This window comes from Vipera berus (assembly GCF_964194415.1).
Source record: "Vipera berus genome assembly, chromosome: 6".
In the NCBI taxonomy this organism is placed as follows: domain Eukaryota; kingdom Metazoa; phylum Chordata; class Lepidosauria; order Squamata; family Viperidae; genus Vipera; species Vipera berus.
Genome location: NC_138208.1, coordinates 68579700 through 68607207, shown reverse-complemented (window position 1 = coordinate 68607207; position 27508 = coordinate 68579700). Strand labels below are relative to the sequence as shown.

Here is a 27508-nt window from a genome sequence, read left to right as displayed (position 1 = left end):
CTTCCCTTCTACGAAACCTGCTCCTATTTTCCACCGTCAACGAGAAGATATTTTATCGCATGCAGGTGGCCAATTCAAACAGGCAAGCATTATGACACAGGACAGAATCGAGCAATCTACATTCCTACAGCAACGTAAGCCGGTCGCCTGAGAGGGCAGGAAAGAGCTGTGTTTTGGCCCCAGCGCTGGCGCCCAACCACGATATGAGCCGCTGGAGAAGGAAACCTCCGAGCCGAGCAAGCAGGGAGAACTGGGGACACCCGCTCGCTTCCGTAAACATCGCTTAACCCCGCCCCTCCAGCCGGGAGAGGAGCATTCCTACCCAGGGAAGGGGAGCGGACCCATCTCATAGAAGGACGAATTTGCCTCCCTTTTTTGGAAAAATACTGCGCAGCCGGCTTCGACCTGTCCTGGCTAAAACTTGTCGTTGCACTCTCCGAGTGTTGCTTCCCTTGCCTGTCGTGTCGGTTAAGATACGGCATGAAACGTTTCCCCCTCTCCTCATAGAGAAGTGGGAGCGTCCAGGCAGCTGCTAATAGACGGCCAAAGACTATGTATAACCAAACAGAGGAAGCGGATGGAGAGTTAAAGCCCGAGTGAGACCAGCTGAGGAGCAGCCCAGGCAGAAGCGGGGCAACCGAGGACTTCTCTGCCTGGAAGGGTCTCTTGCGGTGAGTGGCTCTCGATTTGCCTTTTTCCTCCTCCTCTTGAGAAAGGAGCGCCCGCGTCCTCCCCAAGCCCGAGAATCCTATCGATTGTGATCCCTGGATTGTCTCGGGAGCCCCTAAGGCTCGCTTGCCCTGCGGAGAACCCATGAGCGCGGTGAGAGTGGTGGTGGGGGAATCTTTCTGGCTGGATCCTGACGTGAAGCAAAGCCCGTGTCAGACCCTGCGGTTCTGATTTGCAAACAGTGACTAATGGCTTACGCTGTTTGTCGAATTCAGCTGGCCTCGGCTTGTTTGGCCCCCTGGTTAAACAAACAAGCAAACATAAGACGGGGGTGGGTGGGAGCTCGATCTCAAGGTGACTCCTCTCGTCTGTCAACCGCAAAACGCGCTTTTTGCACTTGGGCAAAGCTGAGTGGGGGAAGGAGAGCAATAATTCCCTTTTGGGGGCCGTGGGGGGGGGATGGTGGAAAATCCTTCGTTGGCAACCCTAATCATTTTGCCCTTTTTGAAACACTTTTCTAACGACCCTCCTTCACCGTAACTTCTCGGATGCAGTTTAAGATCCGAAAGCGTTTAGAGAAAGAGCAGATAACGAAGGCGAGAAGCGACCTGTTGTTTAGAGGTTTTCCTTGGAAACGCTGGTTTTGTTTGGAGCGGAGGGTGCCAGGACGCTTGCGCCTCTGAGCCGCCGCCAAAAATACATCTGCGGGGAGGGGATCGGCCAAGCCGAGGAGGACGAGGAGGAGCTGCTGTTCTTCCCCTCCGGAAGGGGCGTCGAGTTACTCATTTGCTGTTCTTAATCTTGTACGGTACAATAGAGCGGAGCGGTGGAGGACGCGGCTCTCATGTTGACTTGCTAGTACAGGTGGTCCTCGACTTACCATCACAAGCCCAGAATTTATGTTGCTAAGTGAGACTTTTGTTAAGTGAATTTTGCCCCATTTTGCGACCTTTCTTGCCACAGTTATTAGTTTAAGATAGTAACATGGTTGTTGAGTGAATCTGGCTTCTCCATTGACTTTGCTTGTCAGAAGGTCACAAAAGGGGATCACACGACTCCAGGATACTGTAACCGTCATAAATATGAGTCGGTTGCCAAGTATCTGAATATTGATCATGTGACCATGGGGATGCTGCAAGGATTATAAGTGTGAAAAACATGTCATTTTTTTCAGTGCTGTTATAACTTTGTTCACTAAATGAACTGTTGTAAGTTGAGGACTATCTGTACATCCTCTTACTCTGACCATTGCATTTAGGATTATGGAAATAAAATCTCAGGAGGGGGCCACCACAAAAATCTGGGTGACCACTACCTGGGAACCAAGGACAAGAGTTCTTTATTATTATTATTATTATTATTATTATTATTATTATTATTATTATTATTATTATTATTATTATTATTATTATTATTATTATTATTATTATTATTATTATTATTATTATTATTATTATTATTCCTTATAACTAAAATTAAAAAGCAAAACTTCTATATAGTAGCTGTCTAGATTTCTGCAACAGATCCAATAGTCCATGGTTCAGATGTTTATAAACATTCTTGCACTTAAATCATCATCTTAGTTAACAATGGTGTTTTTTTCTTAATTTGACAAATAGTAGAAAGTTACTTAAATATTAAATGTTTCTAAAAGTACTTTAAACAAATAAATCACTGTCTATTAGAACAGAATACACCATAATAATTGCACGTCTCTCCATTTCCATTTCTGCACAGATTCTCTTGATTTTTCAGGATTTTAAATCACAGGACACATTTGCCATGAGATCATGTGTGAAACAACCTCAAATCACAGGACACATTTTCCAGGCTTCTTAGTCATGGGTCCCTTTGCTTCCATTGCAATATTAAAACATAATTTGAAGCCCGAATCTTCCTGGTTTCATTTAATCCTTACATGGAACCTACATGAAATCATCAAGAAATAAATATGTAGGGTCCGTACAATTGAACAATCATGGATCTCACCACTTTTGGCTCCAACCTGACATAAAAATTGGGTTTGAGAGAGAGAATTTGATTTTGTATCACTTTTAAAGGGAGTCACATGACATCATTCTAAAGTCACAAAACACCTTTGTCTATATACAGTGAACACAATAGATACTATCAATTGATTGGATGCTTGGATTTGAGGCATGAATCTATATCATTTTTTTTAACATTAGATCAGTTTGAAATAATTGTTAAAATTTGGGTCAATATAAAAGGGGGAAAAATGACATTGCCATAGGTGTATACTATAGGCCGCCCAACCAAACAGAGGAAATAGATGAACTTTTTGCTAGTCAGTTAACTAAGGTATGTAGGAAGCGCATCACAGTAGTAATGGGGGACTTTAATTACCCTGATATCAACTGGGAGACAAATTCTGCACCAAGTGGAAGATCTAACAGATTCCTGACAAACCTAGCAGACAACTTTCTCTCCCAAAAAGTAGAGAAGGGAACTAGGGGATTAGCCATATTGGATTTAATTCTCACTAACAGAGATGACATGATAGAAAGTGTCAAAGCCACAGGAACCTTGGGGGGAAGTGATCATGCAATATTGGAATTCAACATTATGGAAGCACAAGCAATAGAATACAGCCAAACTAGAATCTTGGACTTTAAAAGAGCTAATTTCAATAAACTTAGAGAGACCTTGGGAAGAATTCCATGGATGAGAATCCTAAAGGGGAAAACAACTCAGGAAGCTTGGGAAATTTTGAAAAGTGAGATAATAAAGGCCCAGTCTAGCACAATACCAACAAAGAAGAAAAATAACAGCTTTCAAAAAGAAACCAGAATGGCTGCATAAAGAACTCTCTGATAAACTGAAAGATAAAAAGGACAAGTATAAGAAGTGGAAAGAGGGGCACATAACTAAGGCAGAATATCAGCAAACAGCCCGTGCCTGCAAAGATGAAGTGAGGGAAGCTAAGGCTCAAAATGAACTAAGGCTTGTGACCAAAGTCAAAAATAGCAAAAAAAACTTCTTTCAACATATAAGAAACAAGAAAAAAGTTAAGGAAATGATTGGTTCATTAGTGGGGGAAAGTGGCAAGAAGGTGACAAGTAACAGGGAGAAAGCAGAACTATTTAACTCGTTTTTTGCATCTGTCTTTACACAAAGGGAAAAAACAGTCCAACCTACCAAAACCAGTGCCATAAAAAACAGAATAGAAACGCAAGTTAAGATAGGCAGGAAAATGGTAAGTGAGCACCTGTCCAGCCTAGACGAGTTCAAATCACCAGGACCAGATGGATTACACCCCAAGGTTCTCAAGGAACTGGCAGACGTGATCTCAGAACCACTGAACTATATTTTTCAAAGATCCTGGAGCACTGGGGAACTACCAGAGGACTGGAAGAGAGCTGATGTAGTTCCCATCTTCAAAAAAGGAAAAAAAATAGATCCAGGAAACTACAGACCTATCAGCCTGACCTCAATACCTGAGAAAATTCTGGAAAAGATAATCAAACAACAAATCAGCGAACACCTTGATGCGAACAAAGTTATCACTAAAAGCCAACATGGGTTTGTCAAAAACAGATCATGCCAGACAAACCTTATTGCATTCTTTGACCAAGTGACAAAACTAGTGGACCAGAGGAATGCTGTAGATATAATTTACTTGGATTTCAGTAAGGCATTTGATAAAGTAGATCACAACCTACTACTTGATAAGGTAGAAAAATGTGGGTTAGATAGCATCACCACCAGATTGATTCGTAGCTGGCTGACAGGCTGTACTCAGCGTGTGGTCCTCAATGGAACTGCATCTACATGGAAGGAAGTGTGTAGTGGGGTGCCCCAGGGCTCTGTTCTGGGCCCAGTGCTCTTCAACATCTTCATCAACGATTTGGATGAGGGGATAGATGGGGAACTCATCAAATTTGCAGATGATACCAAGCTGGCAGGAATAACCAATACTCCAGAAGATAGGCTTAAGATACAGGAGGATCTGGACAGACTCGAACACTGGGCACTATCTAACAAAATGAAATTCAATTGTGAAAAAAGTAAGGTTCTGCATTTAGGCAGGAAAAATCAAATGCACAGGTATAGTATAGGTGGTACCTTGCTCGACAGTAGTAACTGTGAGAGGGATCTCGGAGTCCTAGTGGACAATCACTTAAATATGAGCCAGCAGTGTGCTGCAGCTGCCAAAAAAGCCAACACAGTGCTAGGCTGCATTAACAGAGGGATAGAATCAAGATCACGTGAAGTAGTAATACCACTTTACAATACCTTGGTAAGGCCACACCTGGAATACTGCATCCAGTTTTGGTCACCACGATGTAAAAAAGATGTTGAGACTCTAGAAAGAGTACAGAGAAGAGCAACAAAGATGATTGGGGGACTGGAGGCTAAAACATATAGGGAACGGTTGCTGGAATTGGGTATGTGTAGTTTAATGAAGAGAAGGGTGAGGGGTGACATGATAGCAGTGTTCCAATATCTCAGGGGCTGCCACAAAGAAGAGGGAGCCAGGCTGTTCTCCAGAGCACCTGAGAGCAGGACAAGAAGCAATGGATGGAAACTAGTCAAGGAGAGAAGCAACCTAGAACTAAGGAGAAATTTCCTGACAGTTAGAACAATTAATCAGTGGAACAACCTGCCTCCAGAAGTGGTGAATGCTCCAACACTTGAAGTTTTTAAGAAGAGACTGGACAGCCATTTGTCTGAAATGGTATAGGGTTTCCTGCCTTAGCAGGGGTTGGACTAGATAACCTCCAAGGTACCTTCCAACATTATTATTGTTGTTATTATTAAAATACTGATCATAGATTTCTGCATAAAACCAAACATCAAAACTACAGATCTGAGTATCTGGAACATAATGCAACAGAATATTCTTGATTTTTACACATAGTTTATCTGAAACATCAAGTGATAAATCATATCTTCTAAATAGGCAAAAAAACCCCACAAAACTGGTGATGTTTGGCTCCCGCTTGTTATAAAAACAAAAATAACGTACTTTCTTTAAATTTTACCTAGCAATACTCTCTCATAAAATTCAAAAAGACAAAATTAATCTGAAAGTAAACATAAAGAAAACAATAGAAAAGAATATTTGTCATTCAGGGCTGAACTATAGTTTTGAGTGCTCTCTGAGCATGGCTGTTTGTTTGAAGATGTTTCATTACTCAATAAGAAAACAACCAAGCTCAGAGATCACCAAGGATGCTACAATACAGAAAACATACAAATCATTCACAATGGTGATGACAGATAGATAGCTTGATAGATTGAGCAGATACTGAAATCCAATGGAAGTGCACGAAAGTGATAACAGGTATAAGAGAAATATTTCCCACAAATTCTCAGAAATGATAGCCCTTGCACCATTATTAAGTTTAATAATAAAGAATGACTCACTTAAAAAGATGGCAGAGTAGATCTGAAAGTCCAGGGGCATTTTTAGTAGGAAAAGTATATATATATACTGTGACACTTCATTCCAGGTGAATCAGATGGAAGTCAGGAATGCTCACCATCTTTCACTACTAACCCCTTTGAATTCTGTGAATTCTAATTTTGCAATATTTCAAAGATCCTAAGTCTGATAGCATTATGGTGCAACCAAATTTTTTCACTAATATATTTTCTGAAGTTTTTTTTCTATATAGATGTACATAAGATTGCAACACACTGTTCAATACCAGGAAAGAAAACTCCAGGCAGAAGACTTGTATGAAATAAACTTGCAATAAATATGGATGATTAAATGAATATTTTCTTGAGGGAGGGAGAGAGACTCTACATTCTGAAGAGTTCTATCAATTCTGTAAGCCTTTGTCTCTTGCCTCTTCATCTTAATAACGGACTGTATTTTAACTAAGATGCACTTTTTCCCCTTTGGGGGAATTCACTTTAGTTTTGAAGAAGTAACTTAAATGTGGAAACCAATATTCTTGGGGGGAGGGAGGAGTTCAAGCCTTCTTTCTTCCAGAGCTGCTACTTCATAAACCAAGATTTGCCCTTTTAAATGAAGAATAATCTGTGAAATACAGATACTGCAGGAGGGGGAAGAAGAGACTCCACTCACAAATTTTCCAGGTCATGTTTGTTTTAGTCTTAAAGAAAATGCTAGGACAGCTGAAGCATTTACTAAAAATGCAAGGGTAGGAAAGAACAATAGGTTGAAAGGTCACTAAAGCACCTACAATTCTTGGTAAAAAATTATGCAATCTAAATTATTAGCTAATGCTAAAGTCTATGTAGAACATATCTCTTAAGCATTTATTTTAGATCTCAGGAGAGAGTTGTCTGTTCCTTTCTTACTAACGTGCAGGGAGAAAACAAAGAAAAAGGTTGCTATTCCAAAGACTGAATTTAGCTCACAACAGGAGAAAAACGAATTTCTGTCTTCTGGATTAATGTTTGCAATGAGTTATTAAGGTGATTGAATTAGGATGCACATGTAATGTCATCTCAAGAAACAGATCTACTTAAATGAAACACCAGTGATAAAATTAAATTCTCACCTAAGGATGTTACATTATGGAATTTGCTGTTAACAAAAGTTCTTTAAAGAAACCTATTTCCCACTTAATTATCTACATCTCTATAATTAATATAAGTGTTGCTGCTCAGCTTCCATTCATTGGGAGATCAATAATGTGATTATTGCTATACCTTTGTACGTGGGTTGCTATGTTTCTGAGTTCAAAAAGATATGCTTATGATATCTGCTAATTCCCCACCATGCACAGGCACACACAAAACATGTACATTTTCTAGCGAAACTAAAGCCATATAGAGCCATAAAGAGCCATGTTGGCTTATTTACTGAGATTGGTATATTCTTGAGTCCTTTTCCTCTTCTGAAAAGAGAAATACAATAAACAGTCCAAGAATTTCTAAGTCAAGTATTGTACTACGGTATCACTGAAGTTGGTCAGCACTGATTCTGTTGTGTGCAAGAAGAAAGGTCACACATTCCTTAAATGATTTATTCCCACTATGAGATACTAAATGAACCACTTTTCTGTTTTAATTTTCTGCTTCTTCAAAGAACTGTTTATACTCCAGCCTTGTCTTAGCATGGAGTGTAGATGGGTTAGCTTTCAACTAATATTGCTTATCAGCAAAAGCTAAGAATTATTAGAAGCATCAGCCTGGGAAAAATGAAACATTTTTAGTAATTAAAAAAATGCAAATTGCCACTACAGGGTCTACATTTGTGAGTAGAATTAGGCAACTGGTACATTGCATGACACTCCATAATCCCTCTGTTTTGAAGTCCCAGGGTTTCAATAGGACTTTGGCAAGTTCATGCAGGAGTTAATGTTATGTTTGCTCTTGCCACTCTACAGGTGATGATGTAAGAGTAAAATGATATTTTAATAAAATCACTGCATCAGCTTAAATATTTGATATGGTTGTGAAGATATTCATGCAGAAATGAATATTGCTTAAAAATGAAATTACAAGTGTTTCACAAATATGTAAATGTTAACAGTAATGGAGAGTGAAAAGTCTAAACGACTATGCAAATTCCATCTTATCTCATCTTCTATCCCAAATAAGCATTATACTTAGTTGACAACATGGTATACAATTATATTGGTTTTACTCAAATTTCTTCTTTTCTGTGTTTCAGTCTGCAGATCTGCTACATACTCCTTAAATGATCTTCAATAAACATATTGAAAGTGTAAATGCCAATGAACTGCATCAAATCCCACATAGGGAGCAACTCTTGAACAGGTAAGGATTGACCAAGATAGGCAGTCTAAAAATAGTGCAGTTAACACAGATTGCATATATGCATGTATTTCTATTTTTAAATAAGATTCTTTTAAGCATTTAAATATTATTTCAAGTTTTCTAATACAATGTAATTTGTAATTAAGCTTATTTTCCAATCAAAATAAGACTGTGAATTTCTGTTTTAGATTCTGCTTTTATTTTTTGTATATACATATCCTATATAGTTGCACTTAGAACAGATAGGCTAGATCTACCATGTACTTTTTTAGGGTGAGTAAGTGAAGTATGTAGAGGTCTTCATCTTTACTTTTATTTATTGCCTTCTCCTATAGCACTATTAGCAGTAGCTTTCCACTTCCCCAAGATAGCATAAAATGTGCAGACTGCAACTTTATCCACTCCACAATCCTATCCACTCCAGTGATGCAAGGACTCGTGTCACTCTATTTCTGGTTGGTTGCATCTATATATACCTTGCATACCTACTGACATTAATTTTCTGAGATCTCCATGTTTTTCACAGCAAAAAGTTACAAAAAAACCCTTGCATCTCAAATATCTGAACGTCAGAAACTTTCTTCCAGCAGTTCATTTCATTCCTCTCAGTTTCTTATTAATTATTTAGGTTTTTTACAGCATGCCCATTTAATGTCTGCTTTATCAGTAGAAGGGTTGTCTTCTTGCAAACATGAACTTTTAACAGTCAGTTAAGGGCAAACTCATTTCATAATGTAAAATGGTAAATTAACAACATTAGCCAAATACCTCCTATTTGCAATTCAGGGCAGGTGAAAACTTAGGAATGCATGATTTATTTAAGCAGTGGAAGGAGCAGAGGACAGAGAGTAGTGAATGAGTCTAACTTGAGTAAATTTCTGATGTATGTAACTTGAAGTATAAATTAAAAATATTTTTCTTGATGCTTTGTATGTATATTCTGAGTAAGTAGGTAAGAAAACAATTTGTAACTGCTATCTTTCCTTGCTTCTGAATAAGATGTAAAATCAGTATTTGGATAGGTGGCTTGGTTTGAACTATGTGAAGATCATCCCTTTAAGCTTGAGAATCAGAATATATCCCGAGAATCATAATATAGCACAAAGAAATAACCATATTTTTCTTTCTACTACATTAGTAGGTAATTATTTGGTCATTAGGGTATCCAAGGTTCTACACTGAGTTTCTATAGTAGCATGCACAAACATTTTTGATGTGTGCATTCTTAAATTGCAACTTTCTGTAGCTGATTTATTATTACATATGATTACCGGTATTTTCCAAAAACCTTTCCCATAAAGTGGAAAAATATACATTTTGCTGATTGCTACATATAAAGTCAGAAGATCCATTTCTAAATGTCAGTATGGTAATATCTGAGGAGCAGAATGTATTCGGAAGTTTATTTCTATTAGCTATTTTAAAAAGATCAGAGATGGGAGCCCAAACAAAGAAACTCTGAAGTTCGAAGGGAAACATCTCAAATTTCTTTCTGGAGTCTTCATGCTTTGTGCAAATGAGGGCCAGTCTCATTCAATTACCTGGCTCAGTGACTCATGTTCTTATGTACTTTATGCAATATGACACACAGGCACAAAACTCTAAAGTTTGTAGTTGTGTTATTAGTATATCATTTTTCTTCATAGGCTCTGACACTCATAAGTTAGATAAATTGTTCCTGGACTGTATCACTACAAATTGTGATTTTATTCACACATCAAGCTAAACAATAGTGTAATTTATTTGGTTTTGGCTTAGTGAGCTATGTAAACTCAGCCATTGTCATTGATAAATCATAGTTTATAGTCTAGCTTGTCCTTCAAATACAGAATTTTTATTTGCTGCTTTTGAGACTATGCCTTTGTTTTACCTTGTCATATGAGCTTTTCTGTAACTACCCAAGAATAAAATGAGTTTTTTTACAGTCTTTGTTACCATGATCATCAAGATTATACAAGGAATTTCACAAATCAATGGTGGGTAACTACTATGCTGCTGCCGTAAAGTATCTTGCACATTTGATGACAAAGTTTTTTAAATGACCTTGAATGGAACCATTAAAACAAATGACAGCTGTGTTGTGGCTTACCCTTTTGATATTAAAAAGTAAAAGATGCCCATTACATGCAATGATGTTTTAGTTCCTTTTCCCAAAATTCTGTCTTCCTAATTAAAAAAAAGTGATTTCCATAATTCCTTGCTATGTGCTAACACATCTTGAGGACATCAAGTTAGGATAGCTGGTTTCATTCGGTTTAGTTTTTGTGCTTACACATTTAAGTTTACATCCAAGAAGAGAAATGAAGACTGGCATACTAATCTGTCTCTCCTTCACCATTTGTAGAACTAATTCTCAAGTCCACAAAGAGGGCATCTTCTCTACAATTAATTGGCTTTCAATTCATTGGCAGTTTTGATTAAGAAGTTTCCTATGGAACCAAGGAACATCTGGAAAATGTTCATGTTGTAAACAGGAGATTCATGCTTGCATGAAGTACTTGTTGACTCATTGCCAGAGCAGTTTAATAATTGCATGAGTATGTAAGTTCCAACTGTAATTTTTAAACTGTATGATGTCATGTTTATTTCCTGTCCTGCGCACGTGCCTAGATATGATTGGTGGGATTATTAATCTAACTGACCAACCCTAGAAATGGTTGCTTTTCCTTGGCACAGGAAGTATTTAATTGCATCATGAGGATTATTGATGGTTCACTACAAGAGATGTTATATGTTAATAATGGATTTTCAGTTATGGGTTTTTCAAAAGTGAGTAGGTATTAGCATAATAATGGATAAAGTATATGAATTGAGTAATGGCTGGTTTAAATCTCTTATCACACTACAGTGTTGGGTTTCATATTGCATAAATCGGCACATTACTTAATCCACTAGACAAATATTCTAAGTTTATCAGTTGGATTGTTGCCATTTATTTAAGTAGTTAAATATTATGGAATATTCCAAGAAATTCAAAGTCATTACTTCTCTTTTTGTTGTAGTAACTCTTTATTAACAAGAATAGAGTAAAGATCATTTGTCCTAGAAAATGTAAAACTTCTGTTAGTAGGTACTAGAATCCATATCCGAAAGGGAACTGTCTCTATTTAAAATTCCAGTGAAAAATAGAACTTCTTCAGTTATGCAGTTTAGATAATAGCATCTTGATATGGAAGAGCATCTCAGTTTCCAAGAAATCCAGTAGTCCATAAAATGCTATCTTAAACTCTGTAAGATTATACCCTAAAATGATTTTTATTATTTAACACTAGACATTAAATACCCAGTCTAGGTTTCTATATTAGAATATGAATCTCTCTTATACAATTCCTATAAAGACAGATAAAATGATATATGTGGAAAATCCTTTGAAGTGTTAATTAACATCTGTCTTTTTAATTTTCAAGAGGACTGCATCTACCTCTAGACAATTGTGATAACTTCATTTGGTGTTTGCTTACACAGGTTAGTTTTGACTAACTTTCAGTAATTTACTTGTCCATAGTTTAATTGTCATGATCATCAAATAGGACAACGTCCACATCTGAAGATCACTAGAGTTGGGAATAGCTGTAATAAAATATAATAGTGCAAGTATGGAGAATTCTATTATATAAAAAACATAATCTGTGATTATGAATAGTCTAGATTTGGTGTCTTATTTTGATTATTTTTTCCAAGATTCTCAGCACTAACCTGGACACCATACAGTTTAAGCCAGTTTGGTATAAAATACAAAGACATTTAATAATACTGCATGATTCATTTTTAAACGTACAATAAAATGGATAAGTTGCATTTAAGATAGGCAATATTTGCTCATCAGATTTATCCAAAGGAGAGATGTCACCATCCCTCAAAGGAAGCTTAGAGAAAAAAAACCCTTACCTGCTTCCTGTATTTTCAGTGAATCTAGGGATATCCTTCCATTTTAAAGATAAATTATTTGGAATAAACGCTACTCTTAAATATTGCTCTCCAGTGATAACAATTTTAAAGACTTTCTTATGGCTGTATCAAACAGATTTTAATAAACCCCTTTTAAAACATTTGGCAGGCTCTATTTACTGGATCAACAGAAGTGATCCAAAATGCCTTTCACTAATGAGCAGAGCAGTGACTGTGATTCTTCAAGATCTTCAGAAAGTGCAACTTCTTCATCTAGTGACTCTGAATACTCAAGGCAGAGTTTTACCAGTGATTCTTCAAGCAAGCCCAGTTCTCCAGCCTGTAAGCAAGAAGCACATACTGGGATATATGTGCCTTTGAACTGTCAAAAGTGTCTGGGATAAGTTCAGGTTGGATATGCAGATCCTCCTCCATTTTGAGGAGAATGTTGGTGGAATATTGTCTTCTGGCCTAATTTGAACATTTGTAGGATTTTTGTCAGAGGAGGACAGTGCAATGTCCCTGACACTTCTAGATTGTGTCCTCAGAACACTCAAAATAATTTCCCAAATTGTGGAAAATTTTAGCAGTTTCCTATGGGAGTTGAGGCTGGTCACATTTTAGAAGGTTTTTTTTAGCTATATTCTGTGACATCATAACATGTTTTGTGGGTGAAAGTGATTGCCAGAATCTGAGATTATTGTTAACTTATGACAAGCACGGGTTTGGGTTCTAGCAGTTGCCCATGTATTGATGCTGGGCATTAGTAAAGATATCATGAAGGACTTCCCTGAATTATGTTTATAATTGCCATTAAAGTGTCTTAGCCCAGAGGTCCCCAACCCTTTGGGCACCAGGGACCGGTTATGTGGAGAGAAGATGCGTGATTTTGTGTGCTGCCTGCATCCTGAGGATGGGTCTTTGCTTGTTTGTGTGGACCGGTTCCTGGCATGCCACGGCCTGGTACTGGTCCATGGACTGGGGTTTGGGGACCCCTCTCTTAGCCTATCCGTCTGCAGAGAAATGCCAGCCATATCCTTAAGTACCTTTTAAAATTTTGCTGAAAAAGTGTTAAATAGCAAAATGCTTGAGTTGCCCTCTAGCTGAACTAAATGATCATCTTAGAACATGTCCAAAATATTCTATAACTTATGGGTATACTGGAAAAGTAATTTTGTGCAAACAACATTTCACTAAGATAATGCTTGAAAAACTTTACTTTGAATAGAATGTGTATTTCCTCATTTTAACTCACTTCTGCTTAGTGTTTATTTACTCACTGATTTTATTAATACATTCTCAGTTGGATTTCTCTATTAAAATATCTTTCAACTGAGTAAAATGGGAAATAACATTTTTGTAAAAATAGAGGCAAATAGCATGCCAATAAAAGGAAAACATTCACTTTCGAACACATGTATTTAGATACATATTTTAAAGAGATTTTATTAAAAGAGATTTTATTAATTGACTTCAAAGAGCAAGCAATTTCTGATGCGCAGAGATCAGAATTGGCCTTTTCACTAGAGAGAATGGGCCAATTGTGGCTGAAACTTGGTGGAGTGAAAAGCATCTTGAATCTCTGATGTTAATCTGCCTCCTTCAAGTAAAGTTATCATTCCTGTTCTATTTCTGCTGTCAAAATAAAGCACAAGGGCCAGTCTGATTAGCTTTTGTATAGAGAAGGGGTGTCAAACTCGCAATGTCATATGACGTGTCGTGACGTATTGCAACTTTTTTGCCATTGCTGGCAATGGGGTGGGCGTGGTTTCGCTATAATGCATCCGGCCCATGGGCCAGCAGTTTGACACCCCTGGTATAGAGAGTCAAGTGCAAAGGAGGAATTCTCTGGGGCAGCACATATTAATCAGGGCTTGCTGAACAAGGAACAGTTGGCTGATTTCATAAACCAGGATTTCAGCCACAGTAGGATGCTGATGGAACATGCAGGCCAAAACGAAGTGCAGTTTGACTTAGTGTGGTACTTGAACCCAGCTACAGAATGGTGGGGAAGCTCAATTAACTTGTCCTTAAGTTTATTTCTAAGCTAGTCTATTGCTTCAGGAATAAACACTAACACCCTGTTACAAGAACAATGAGAGGGGAACAAGGGCTGGCAGTTTTTGAATTGCATTCCAGGTAACAAAATCTTCCGGCTTGGAATTTGCCAAAAAAAAAAAGGAGATATTTTGTGAAAATACAGGTTCAGAGTAATTTTTTTAAAAAAACACTAAATGAAGAACCCACTTAGAAATGAAAAATATTGATCTGTTTTCATGTTGAGTCAATGTGGCATGTGTTTTATTTCTTGACTCCAGCAACAAGCCCTCCCAAAATGGTTACGTTTGATGAAATGATGGCAGCTGCGAGGAATCTCTCAAACTTGACTCTGGCTCATGAAATTGCTGTAAATGAGAATTTTTATTTGGAACGCATAGAGCACCCACACAACAGGTGGGTTCTAAAAAAGGGAGGGAAAAGGGAGCCAGTTTTCAAACAAACCAACAAGCATTCACAGATAGTTTGCAGAGTTTCGGGGTCCTTTCAAATGTTCATCTTTTGGTACAGAATGTGTGTTCAAAAAGCTAAGCAAGTGGTTTTTTTTAGGTTACACTTGTGATTGAAATAAGCCCGTGAAACTTACACATTGCTACTTTAAAAAAAAAAACCTGAGCATACAGTATTCCTATAAATACCGGCAAAGGTTACATATCACACAAATTGTGACCTCTAACAACTGCAATGGCCCATTTCACAAATAAATTGAGCCCTGATCCTTGGTTTATAAACTGCCATGGCTAGGATCTTTCTATGAGTGAAGTGATAGGTCCTCTAAGCAGGAACTTGATTTGACTTTTGTAGTTTTAGCACTATGCTTCCTTTGAATGCATATACTGTCCTGTCTTCCCATCTCACACCCAACAGCTTGACTGGAAGGGTTAAACGAATTGTACATAAAGCATTCTGGGATCGCCTAGAAGAAGATTTGAAGGAAGACCCTCCTGAGTATGAGCATGCAATCAAACTGTTTGAGGAAATTAAAGAGGTGGGTCTTTGGTCCTGCTCTCTCAAGCTAAGTTTTTTTATTTATTTTTATTTTTATTTTAATCCCATTTATATCCCGCCCTTCTCCAAAGACTCAGGGCGGCTTACAATTTAAGCACAAACCAATGTGTTTAGCAATAGCCTTCATTCTATGTATATGCCTGCTTATTAGGGCTTTCGCGCCCCCCCAGCAGCATTTTTACAAAGTCAGCTTATTGCCCCCAACAATCTGGGTCCTCATTTTACCTACCTCGGAAGGATGGAAGGCTGAGTCAACCTTGAGCCTGGTGGGATGTGAACCTGCACTAATTGCAGGCAGCTGGTGTTACTTAAGGAGGCATTAGCCCACTGCTCCACCAAGGCTCTTTTGTCTTGTCAGTAAGCAGCCATGAAGCAGGTTCTCTACATTGGCATTCTGTAAATCAAAGTTACAGGTGTAAAGTTGCAGCCTCTCGAGATGCCCCTAGTCCAGGCGTCAGCAACCTGAAACAGTGAAAGAGCCACTCGGAGCCAGTTCCCTCACAAAAGGAAAAACTGAGAGCCGCAAAAAAATGTGTGCACATGCACGTACATGTGCACATGGGCAGAACAGGGTTTGACTGAAAAGTGGAGCCAAGGTGAGATATGCACCTACCCTGCATATTTGAATTGATTGGTTGAACTTTTTTAGTCCCACTTTTTTTTTTTGACTGCACATGGCAGAGGACTGGGAGCCGCAGGAGACGGCTGAAAGAGCCGCAGGAGACGGCTGAGAGCCGCATGCGGCTCCGGAGCCGCGGGTTGCAGACCTGTGCCCTAGTCTGACTCTCTTTCAGGTATCTTGGCCATGGTGGTTGGGAGCATGGTAAAGTTGAGAGCCAATCAGGGTGGGGAAGGCTGCTGAAAAGTTTTTATAACAGATGGAAAGCAATGATAAGGAAAATTTATATGTAGATACAAAATAGCATGCTTTTTTATGATGGCATAGCTGCCAGAGGCAGAACTGCGCAAAGTTTGATATCACTCATTGTAGCACTTCTCCTCTAATACTTGTTCTTACTTACAAGCTTCCTGGGGTATGATAGAGACTAGCATTTTCAACAGTCTGATTCTCAGAGGAAAAATGCTGATTTGGCCAGCTCTTACTATATTTCCCTACAGTGATGCTAGACTCTGATGTAGCATTGTTATATGTTCAAGGTGACCACAATAACTGCTCAACTTATCCTGTCAGTACTGAAAGCCAGTTAAAAATGTGTGTGCCTGGCTGGCTTTGCTTGAAAGTTGTGTGTGTTAATATTTGCATGCTGAGTATTTAAGCAGGGCCTGAATGGGATCCTGCTAATATGACTACAATATTACATTATATAACATCATAATATTGTTTTGTAGTTGTTAAAAGGTTTTGCGGTGGGTGGGATGGGATGTCTATGTGTCTGTGCGAATGCATACCTTTGACTTAGTGTTCTCCTGGCAACTGCTTGGGCTATTCCCTACAGTTTTGTTGGTGTTTCAGAAGTGGTTTGTCATTGCCTCCTTCCTAGGGCTGGGAGAGAGTGACCAGCCCAAGGTTACCCAGCTGACTTTGTCTCTAAGAAGTAGAACTTATGGTCTAAGCCTGATGCCTTAGGCACTACACCAAACTGACTCTCATTAGTAGAACTCGGATGTACGCAGTGCTTTTTTTGTAAAAGAAAAAGGTGCCGGAACTCACACATGTTATACAACCCGCCTTGCCTACCCTACAAGGTTCCATCCAAAAAAAGGTGCTGGAACTCCGTTCTGAGCGTTCTATGACAAAAAAAGCCCTGGATGTACGTATTAATTTTTCACAAGGTTTTTGAGCTTCCAGGCAGTTCAAAATTGCCTCCATGGTTTCCCTGGCTTTTTTTTACCCCGTAAATTAGGCGGTTGGATGGGGAGAAAACTGAACCAAAATCACAGTGTTGTTAGCTTTGTGGCCACTTAGTTCCTCCAAGTGACCCTTTTGTGAAATAATCTAGATGTGGAACAGCAAGTACCTGTTTTGCATCCAGATATGGCATTCACATCATTTGAATTAAAAACTGTATAGAGGGTGACTTCAAGGGGCAAGATGGGCAGGACTCATAAATGCTCTTGAAGAGGGAAGTTTGGCATAAAGCCATAGTTACTGAAATTCCTCCTAACTTGTAGGATAGATTGATTCTCTCTATATGTGTGTTTGATCACATGAAACACACATTGGTATTATGGGTCATTAATTACAACTTACTTGACTTCTGGTTTTAATCTTGCAGATCCTTCTTTCTTTTTTGAACCCGGGGGCTAACAGGATGCGCAACCAAATTTGTGAAGTCCTCGACATGGACCTTATAAGGCAGCAGGCTGAGCACAATGCAGTTGATATCCAGGGTCTTGCAAACTATGTCATTAGCACTATGGGGAAGCTGTGTGCTCCAGTAAGAGACAATGATATCAACCAGTTAAAGCCCACTGGGAATATTGTAGCGCTGTTGAGGTTGGTATGTGGTTTGCTTTTTAACACTAGGTGGTGATTAAAAGAATGATCCAAATCAATCTTTCCCAAATTTCCAGGTGTCTTATGCCATTTAGAATTCCCAACTAGCATTTTTGTGGAGTCCTTCCATTTGTATTTTGCTGTTGATAGTCAGACATTAATACTACTTACCATTGACTAAAGCATTACTAACTGAGGAATTCTAGGAGCTGAAGCCCACCAACCCAAAGTTGAGAAAGCCTGGACTAAAACATTCCATGTACAATCACCATCTTCAGTCTGACTTTAAACTATGAATCTTTGGCCTTTTTTTAAGTTTTCTGCTTTTTCCCTATTCCCTATCTTTTATAAAAGCAACCATCCACTTACACGTTATTTTGGCTCTTGTAAAAGAAGCGTCCTTTCATTGTATTTGCTTATGGTTCAACTCAGCTTTCAGTGTTGTTTTAATCCCAATGGATATCTAGTCTATCTTAATGGCTATTTGCTTTTTAAAGCTAGTTGCTTAAGAGTTTAAAAAGTGACTTTTGTACTACCAGTTTCCCATAGGCACCTGCTTAAACCACCATAGGAGCAGAATAGATAGGATTTATGTTATCATTTCTTGTGATCTGTGTTTGCAGTAGCCATAGGTTATATAAAGATGTAACTATAGGAACATTGCAGAACAGCTGAAATTTGGCTCAGTAGCTTTACAAGTGTGCCTTATCTTTGAAGCTTGGATAGGATGTAGTTTCTTATGAAAACTAAACTCTTATTTAGTTATCATAAAGAATATATATCATGTTCACATTGTGAGAAAGGACAACCCACAAAGTCTGTAAGTACAGTGCTTGAACATACTGTAAATTTGTCATTTCTCTATTCTTTCAGGCAAATATTCCATGTTCTGGATCTCATGACAATGGATATGGTTAATTTTACCATTCAGAGTCTTAGACCTCACCTTCAGCGCAACCTGATAGATTATGAAAGAGCAAAATTCCAAGATATACTTGAAGAAACTCCAAGTATGTTCTTTGTTTAAGTAAAAGGGAATAGACAATGCAGTGGCAACAAAGGCAATTTTAAGAGATCTGAAGCATTTGAGCAAAAAGCTGCAACAGATTTGGGGAGAGAAGCAAACTATTCTAAAACTTGTTAAGGATTCTGATCAGTAAAAAACCTTGAGTTGCAAAACTGCTCTGGCTTACATGTTTTACTGTGTGGATGTTTCTTACACTGTATACTCAGGCATGATTATGTTACTCTGTCTTGTTGTAAGCTTAGTCAGTTTTTAAAACACTCTAGTTTTCAATATTCACCTCTATTATCTTTTGGTGATTAGGTCCTGGAGTTATTCATTCCCATAGCTTATTTACTGAACTGGGTACATGCATTTGTAAAACAAAAAGTACAAGTCTGATCTTTCTTATCTCTGTCTCCAAATGTTCAGGTGCCCTAGACTTGACAACCAAATGGATAAGGGAATCAATACAAGATGAATTATCTTCTATTTCTTGTGAAATGTCATCATCTGGTGCTAATGGGATCTCAAAACCAAACCTTAGTCCAACTGTGCTGTTAACAAACAGCTACCTGAAACTGTTAGAGTCGGATTATCAGAAAAAAACAATTCCAGAGGTAATTTGCTTTCTATCTTAGCACCTTAAGATAGAATATAGGTAAGATAGAATAAAACCTTTATTCTCCTTTTTCCTGCAGCATACATAGTGGATAGCAATTTATACTTAAATCATGGTTGGCTTAACCATGATTTATGGAATAAACCACAACACACTAATCCAAAAACATTTTATAGGATAGCATGTTGCCTGAATCTATGCCAGTAGGCTGTTTAATAATTATTACCATTCATAATGCCATGGATAGATTTTTGCAAGAAGATTGAATAAAGCTGACTCCCTTTTATAATGAGAGCCGATAGTTTGACAGTCGTTCATTTCTTTTCATTATAATATTACGCCTTGTATTTGATGTGATTGGTTATTAATGGAGCCCCTGACTCTGTGGTAACCTAATTACTTTATCCTATAGAAATTAATACAGCAGGGGTGTCAAACTGCTGGCCCGTGGGCCGGTTGCACCATACGTAGGCTGCGCCCATCCCTGCTCCAGCAATTCAAAAAAAATTGTGATATGTCGTGACACATCATGTGATGTGGCAAGTTGGACACCCGTGCTCTACAGAATATGCTTCCATCAGATTTGATGACAATCATTGTTTTAATAATTTTAAGAGACAGGGCAAAGTCATGACAGTTAAGACTATAACATCTAGTCTTAAATGCCGTTAAGTACCTCCAGGTTCTTAAATTTTTACTATCTTAAATAGCAATTATTGAGGAGCAATAGCAGAAGAGGAATAGATCCTCCTATTCGCATTTGAGAGCTTCTTAAATCAATCTTTTTTTTCAGTTTTATTGTTTTTCTAATTTTACATTTAAATATTTAAAAAGCAACGTGGCGGCTGAGTTAATCAGTAATTCAATAACATACAAGTTTAGTACAAGTCTCAAACTACTACATTAAATACTTCCTTTCTTTACCCCTTAGTATTTACTGTCTCATGTTTAAACTAATACAATTCTTATAATATCAATTAAGTAATAATAACTCTTACATTTATCAATAATTTTTAGTTTATACATATCCTGGTTATTTTAACATTCAATCTTTATAGACAATGTCCTAATTAGTTTTTTCCAATTTTTAGTTTCCCATTAATATTTAAATTTAACATTTAATATTTATAATTTCCAAGTTTTAAATAACACAGTTCCCTTTATCACAATTCATCACAAAACCTATTGTTCAGGATACACATCTTATCTATGTGAATATATTCTATTTCTCACCATATTACATCAACTAATTAATAATACAGTATAACATTCTTATTTTCTATTAATTTCTAAATGTCTTAAATTTAGTAACCAAAATTTCAACATTAAATATTTCCTCTCTTTTTCTCTTGATGTCTACTATCTCATATTTAAGCTAATAGTTTTTATTATAACAGCTAAGTAAAAACATATTATATTTATCAATAGATTTTTAGCTTATATATATATCTTAATTACTTTTACATTCAACCTTTATAAGCAAATCAATATTCAAGTTTAACTTTTAATATTTATACTTCCAAGTTTTAAATGACCAAAAGTTTTATCTCAGCTCATAACAAAATCTAGGATTCAAAATGCACATCTTGTCTATTTGAGTATGTTCTATTTTAATTCTCACTGATAAGTCAAAACCCCAATTTTCTTCAGCCTTATTCTAGCTTTCTTTCTTTGCCAACTCGCCTTCCATGTCCATGCTTTTAAGTCATCAAATAGATCTCCCTGCGTTATTATATATATTGTTTGGAGTAGAAAAGGCCATCTGTTTGCCATTTTTTGGAAGAACTAACAAATCGTCTCTCTATTTTTCCATCTCGACAAAGTTGTCCTGAAATGTTTATCTTCCCTTCAGTCTGTTCTTCTTGTTGATCCTCAGGTTTCTTCTGGTTTATATAGAAAGTCTTTTCCCTTTTCCATGTTATCGGTCTCTTTTCTGGGTTTTCCATTAACTGTGTTGATCAATTGAATCTTCTATCACAGTATTTAATTGTTCCACTTCTTCTATTGCATTCTGCGTAATTGATTCTTTAGTTGTAATCAAAGTTTGGGTTCGTATATCTAGGCTGAAATCTTGTTCTTTTCTATAGCTTTCATCAGTAGCTGTAAGAATAGTTTCATAAATTGCTTTCAACATAAAGAGAATCTGTTCCTGATCTTCATCCATGTTCTCTTGGTAGATTGTTAAGTTAAAAGCTTTACAATGAGGGAATGAAAATAATGTTGTCACTGAGTATAGAACACAGCTGGGCTTCTCACAGCTTGTATCTGTCAAGGTTGCAAAAGTCTTTATCTATAGTCTGGGCTTCCAGCCAAGTCTCTTTTAGACAATAACAAGTTGTAATATCAGGTTTAGCCTCAAGATGTTACCCATACCATTTAGGGTTTTTTTTTAAAGTCCAAAATTTTTATAATCCTTTTTCCAATTTTACTTCTTTTTTGTAAGTAAAAACCCAGATCTTCAATAAAAATAAGAAGTTTTTTTAGTCCACAAATTTTAGAAAGATAATCAGAATCAGGTTATTCTTGCAATGTTTTAAACTCCCCTGGATAGTCAGTTGCCGCTGTTTTTAGAGGGTGGGATAGAATCTCCCTTCCCCCTCTCACAAGGGGAAAAATATTTTGGGCAGCTTATACAGGTAGAAAAAATAGTTAGGATGAAGAGACGTAGATCTCACCCATCTCATCAGCACTGTTTTGTAGGTGCCTGGTGGTAAGTTTGTCTACAGCCTAGTGATGGGCCATAGTTCTATGGCCGGTCTTTCGTCTGCTGGTTTGGAGGGCTGCCCCGGATCGAGCAGAAGAGCTACCACCCTCCCGCGATCAAGCGGGGATCCCTTCCTTGCTGGTCACCCCTAAGGATGACTTTCTACCCTTTCCAGGGTTCCCCAGCGGTGTGAAATCAGATGCGAAAGATGGAGCTCGCCTTCCGAAGTCCGCAGCAGCTGTGGCAGCAAACCGGAAGTCGCTTCCTAAATCAATCCGATTGGTTAATGTGTGATATAGAAAGCTGGGATGAGCCTTGGGCTTTAACCAATACCTATGTAGGCCCCATTTGCTCATTAATCTAATTTACATTTAAATGTTTATCAAATAATATTTATAAAGATAGGAGTATGGACATGTAGCATTTGTATTACCAGCAGTATTGAATATAATGAAAATATGGTGGTAGTTACATTTCTCAAGAGACTTTTTTTATCCTGAACCTGATGAAAAAGTTGACATCCTCACAAAGATATACTTAGATGTTACATATTGTCAGATGTTTGAGGATTATTCATAAATGTTCCAATTGTTTCAGACACTAATGACAGATGAAACTCGCCTTCAAGAATTATCAAAGAAATTGAACCAATTGAAGATTGTAGGGTGTATTTCTCTCATAACAAGCAACATGCTACCTGCAGTTATTGAGGATATTCCAGACTTTGTTGAGAAACAAAAAAGAATTTCTTTTGTTTTGCTTGACGGAATGCATAAGGAGTAAGTAAACACATGAATTATTGAATAATGTTTTTAATAGGCAAAAGCATTATGTGATAGCATTTTGTTTCTAATCTCCTCCCCTATTTCTTGCAGGAGTTTTGATTTAAAAGAAGCTCTTAATACAATAGGTATTCAGACATGTAATGCAATAAATGAATCACTCACAGAGAGAGGCTTTCAATTATTAAATAAAGAAGTTCAAGCAAATTTGGTAGGTCAGCTCTGCAATATTGTTGAAGAAGACAATGCTGTCATCACCTTAATTGGTTAGTGATGAATTACTTGATATTATTATTAATATGAAATGTAATTTTAAATGTACCTATGTACCTACGAAGGGACGCGGTGGCTCAGTGGGTTAGGATGCTGAGCTTGTCAGTCAGATGATCAGCAGTTTGGCAGGTCGAATCCCGAGTGCCGTGTAACAGAGTGAACGCCTGTTACTCATCCCAGCTTCTGCCAACCTAGCAGTTCGAAAGCACGTAAAAATGCATGTAGAAAAATAGGGACCACTCCAGTGGGACGGTAACAGCGTTCCATGCGCCTTTGGCATCTAGTCATGCCGGCCACATGACCACGGAGATGTCCTCGGACAAGCGCTGGCTCTTCAGCTTTGAAACGGAGATGAGCACCGGCCCCTAGAGTCGGAAATGACTAGCACGCATGTGCGGGGGAACCTTTACCTTTACCTATGTACCTATGATTCCTGACCACTCTGTTTTATATGTATTTTTAAAAATCCTCCCCTTGTCCCCATTGTAAAGATTGGGTCCACCCACTTCTTACATTTAATAGTACATTACTGGTGTTAGATTTAGATTTCAGTTGCAGAATCCAGAAATCCTAGCTTTCCTAAATGATGAGCCCGGTTTTAGCAAGACTGTTATTTGAAAGGAGCACAGGTTCAGGAGGGCAGCTAGCTTTGTCTCTCCTATTTAAAACCTGGACGAACCCTGTCACTATCTTGCAATCGTTTATGCAGAAGGATCTTCCCACTGACTGACTGTGAGTGCAGACTGTTGAATAAACCAGTTGACTGGGTTGATCACACATTTTACAAATCAGTGCTGAAATTCACTAAACAAAATACTGTAAACCAAGCAAACAACATTATGACTCAAGATATGTGAATCTTGGCAGACATGGAGTTTGCTAAGGCATTGAGAGCAGGAACTGGAAACTTACGGCTCTTCTAAATCATAACTCACATATTGTCCTCACTGAATACGATTTTACTGTAGACTTCCCTGAAAGAGGAAAGATTTTCTCTGTATAGATTTCCAGTGCATTTTGTAGTCTACATGTCAAATCTTTCATAGATGTCAACTTCTATAGCATCAGTATCAACCAGGGTGCCATCTCTACAGCCATACTGCCTTTTTTGATATGTGAATGTTTTGCAGTTAATCAGCATGTTAGTTGATCAGTGTTCATTCATCATGAGAAATTAATGCTGTCCTAAATAATGCCAGGAAGTCTAATTGTACATCTATGTGTTTTCCCCCCTTTTACAGGTAAACGAATTCATTTGTACATGAAAAGCTTGCTTGCTTCTCCATGTTTTCAAAATTGTATGCCTACAGTTCCTGGAGGTCTTGGTGTGATTCAGAAAGAGATAGAGACTATTGGATCGCAGTATGCTAGCATTGTTAACCTTAATAAACAGGTTTATGGACCATTCTATGCAAGTATTTTTCGAAAACTGCTGTTCAATGAGACAGAAAAAAACAAAGCAGAACTTGAGACTTCTTCCAACTGAAATATGTACAGCTTTTTTGTTCCCTCCTTTTCACAATATTTATATTGTGATCTACATTCTTCTTTTTTGACTATGCATAGCTTGCAGTGATGACTGTTAATGGGAGACAGAGAGAAATGTGTCTATATTATACAGATTATAGTCAAATAAAGTTCCCTCTAAATTAAAGCAATTACTAAATTTTTAAAATGTAACTTTTGAAAGGATTGTTTGTAACAATGGATCATAACACATGGCACTTATTTACTGTAACTTCTTTTTCTTACACAAATATTTTAGATGTGTATAAATGCCCACAGTAATATGAATCTTTTAAATGCTTAATATGCTTATGTGAGTGACTATGGTGCAATAATATAAAATGTATATTTCAAGATGTAATCTGAAATGTTAGGGCATTTGCCTTCTGCCTTTACCCAAATGGATTGCTCAAGGAAGCCCCCCCCTGCCCCCCGCCCCGCTTTCTCTTTTCTCACAAGATAATAGGGATGATTATGTGTCAAATTTGTCCCAGGCAGTTTCCCATTTTGAGCCTTTAATGTATGCAGTCTTCATAATAGCAATTGCTTAGAATTTAGTAGCCTCTGATTTCACCTGGAAGAGTAGTTCATTTTTTTTAAGGGAAGTCATGATATTTTAACTCACTTGCTTTACAACTTGCTGAATTATATACAAGCTATATTTTTTTAAAAAATTCTCAACTTATTGAAGGGCTAAAATAAATTGAATGTATAATTTTTTGTTTACTACCAGCATGAATCAGAATTTGAAAAAGGAGAGCTTAAGAAGACAGATATATGGTATTAAGCAGCAAATGCTGAACATGTGAACACTTTTTGCAGATTTATGTCAATAAATAGTCCCAGTTGATATTTACTTGCTTTTTTTCTAATTTAACATGCAATCCTCTTACCATATGATGCTTCTGAAATGATTGTCACAAAGACTTTCAAGAAAGACCTTAATGTTTAAAATAACTGCTGATACATAGGTAATTGTTCTTACAGAAATAGAACTGTGTACATCAGCCCATCAACCTGGTGACAAGCAAGGCATTCTGAAAGTTAGAATCTCTACAAAATAAAACAGATTGGGGAACACTGATATGAATTATTTTTGTAAAAAATCTCTATTAAATAAATATTGCTAGGATATTTTAGGAAAGAACCATTTTCTTTTTCTTACATGTCAATTCCACATGGGACTGAACAAAATAACTTTTTGTGATAAACATTTCTTCAGCAATCCAGAGGTGCTTATGACAGCCAACTTTAGTTTTACAAAGCAATTTTCTTAAATTGCTCAGTATCTTAATGTTTTTTTAGGAGATCTTCCTTGTTCTGATATCCCTTGCTCTCAATATTCCACCTTTCATTTTTCTAAATAAATTTTAGCAGGTTTGAGAAGAGAGGGTGTGAGATGATTGTGGTAACTATCAAAATATGTATATGGCTAAAGGAAGTATGTATTGAGCCACAATATTTGTTGATTCTGGTGACTTGTATCAAGAAGTGAATATGTGAATATCCGATATATAGTGAATAAAGTTTGGCCCTCTGATGCAATACTATAACTTCTAGCATCCTGCATGTTGGTCATATTAGCTATAGCTGTTAAAAACTGTAGTTCAACAAATGGAGGGCTATGCTTTACTAACCCATGCCATGGACAGAAAAAGCAATTATCTAATTCTTAACCTTGAAATTTAAAAAGTATAAAATATTTTGGACGTATATGTACCTTGATAAATTTGTAAAGCTATAATATTTACTAAAAAACCCCTTTCTGTAATCATGTTATGGTGTATGATGATCTGTTTTTAAGCATTCTACATTATGCAGGATGATCAAGTGGTGAATGTATGTCTCCACAAATTTTTAATTTACCTAGAGGTTTAGATCTAAATTAGTTTAACCTGGATACCATTGAAAACAATGGAACAAGTTAAACAGAGCAAGTCCCATTTATTTCAGTGGGTGTTAATTGCTATTAAGTGTATGAATCCAGCCTATATTTATTGTACAATGTTCATGCAGAAGATAATGTGTGATTTTCATAAATGAAAGGGGCATTTTATATAGCATGTTATGTCTATTCAAGAGTTTTTGAATATCTCACAACTAACCTTCATAATCTCTTCGATGTTCAGAATACTTGGTTAAGTACAGTTGTTCCTCTTGCATGTTACTGATATTATTGAAGTACATTTACTTTCTTCAGCTAAAGTTAGATATGTATGTAATTGGTTCATTAAGTGGTTTTTGTCTTAAATGTATTCATTAAATTTGATTTCATTTAAAATGTGTGGAGATTTTCATTTTAAGTATAAATACAAAAACATGAAGACAGCAGATTAGATGGTTGCTGGATCTACAGTAACTCTTGGATATTTTCAGTGGATAGTTTAAAGGTGACAACAATCCTTACTGGCAAGGGAAAGCAGAGAAGAAGTAAAACCAAGTGAAATGGCAATAAAAGTACTGCTGTATCAGAGCCATTAAATTAGGCTGTTTTAGTCAGTACCTGGAACATGTAAAGATGTATTGATGTTTCTACTTACATAGCAACTGATATAATCACTTAACATAAATATCTAACATATTTCAGATTACACTATTTGCTTCTTTATGGCAGGCCCAGCTGCCCATTTCAAGCTTAAAATTCTTTTTTGTTTTTGCTTACCTGATACCATCAGACAAACTGTATCTATGTAAAACACTCAACCAGATCAGTTAAAGACTTGGCTATCAAGGACACAGGGGACTTGGACTGCAGACGCTCAGATTCAATTGTACCTGCTTAGCTATGGAAGTTTGACAGGTGATTTGAGCC

The 27508-nt window shown here is 37.2% G+C and overlaps 1 protein-coding gene across 9 annotated transcripts; it reads left to right on the top strand.

The window, feature by feature from the left end:
• The first annotated feature begins 249 nt into the window (after window positions 1-249).
• On the top strand, window positions 250-26971 carry TCP11L2 (t-complex 11 like 2). 9 transcript variants are annotated; one of them, XM_081331784.1, is made up of 14 exons: window positions 250-671; window positions 8288-8394; window positions 10320-10370; window positions 10806-10935; window positions 11802-11859; window positions 12452-12624; window positions 14601-14736; window positions 15208-15328; window positions 17586-17806; window positions 18680-18816; window positions 19242-19429; window positions 22733-22914; window positions 23011-23183; window positions 24432-26971. In XM_081331784.1, exons 6-14 carry the CDS (start codon window positions 12486-12488, stop codon window positions 24674-24676), a joined length of 1542 nt encoding a protein of 513 aa, XP_081187910.1. In that variant the 5' UTR covers window positions 250-671; window positions 8288-8394; window positions 10320-10370; window positions 10806-10935; window positions 11802-11859; window positions 12452-12485; the 3' UTR covers window positions 24677-26971. The 9 variants fall into 9 exon arrangements, with proteins under 9 accessions (XP_081187910.1, XP_081187907.1, XP_081187905.1 ...); XM_081331781.1 differs by having other exon boundaries at window positions 10739-10935; XM_081331779.1 differs by lacking the exon at window positions 10320-10370 and adding an exon at window positions 6312-6469 and having other exon boundaries at window positions 10739-10935.
• The last annotated feature ends 537 nt before the right edge of the window (window positions 26972-27508 follow it).

Bases quoted from the DNA above. Each gene is read 5' to 3' on its own strand.
- TCP11L2 (XM_081331785.1), top strand. From the start codon at position 12,486: ATGCCTTTCACTAATGAGCAGAGCAGTGACTGTGATTCTTCAAGATCT. The intron at 12,625-14,600 runs GTAAGCAAGAAG...TCTTGACTCCAG, and splicing joins CAAGCCCAGTTCTCCAGCCT to CAACAAGCCCTCCCAAAATG. The intron at 22,915-23,010 runs GTAAGTAAACAC...TATTTCTTGCAG, and splicing joins CTTGACGGAATGCATAAGGA to GAGTTTTGATTTAAAAGAAG.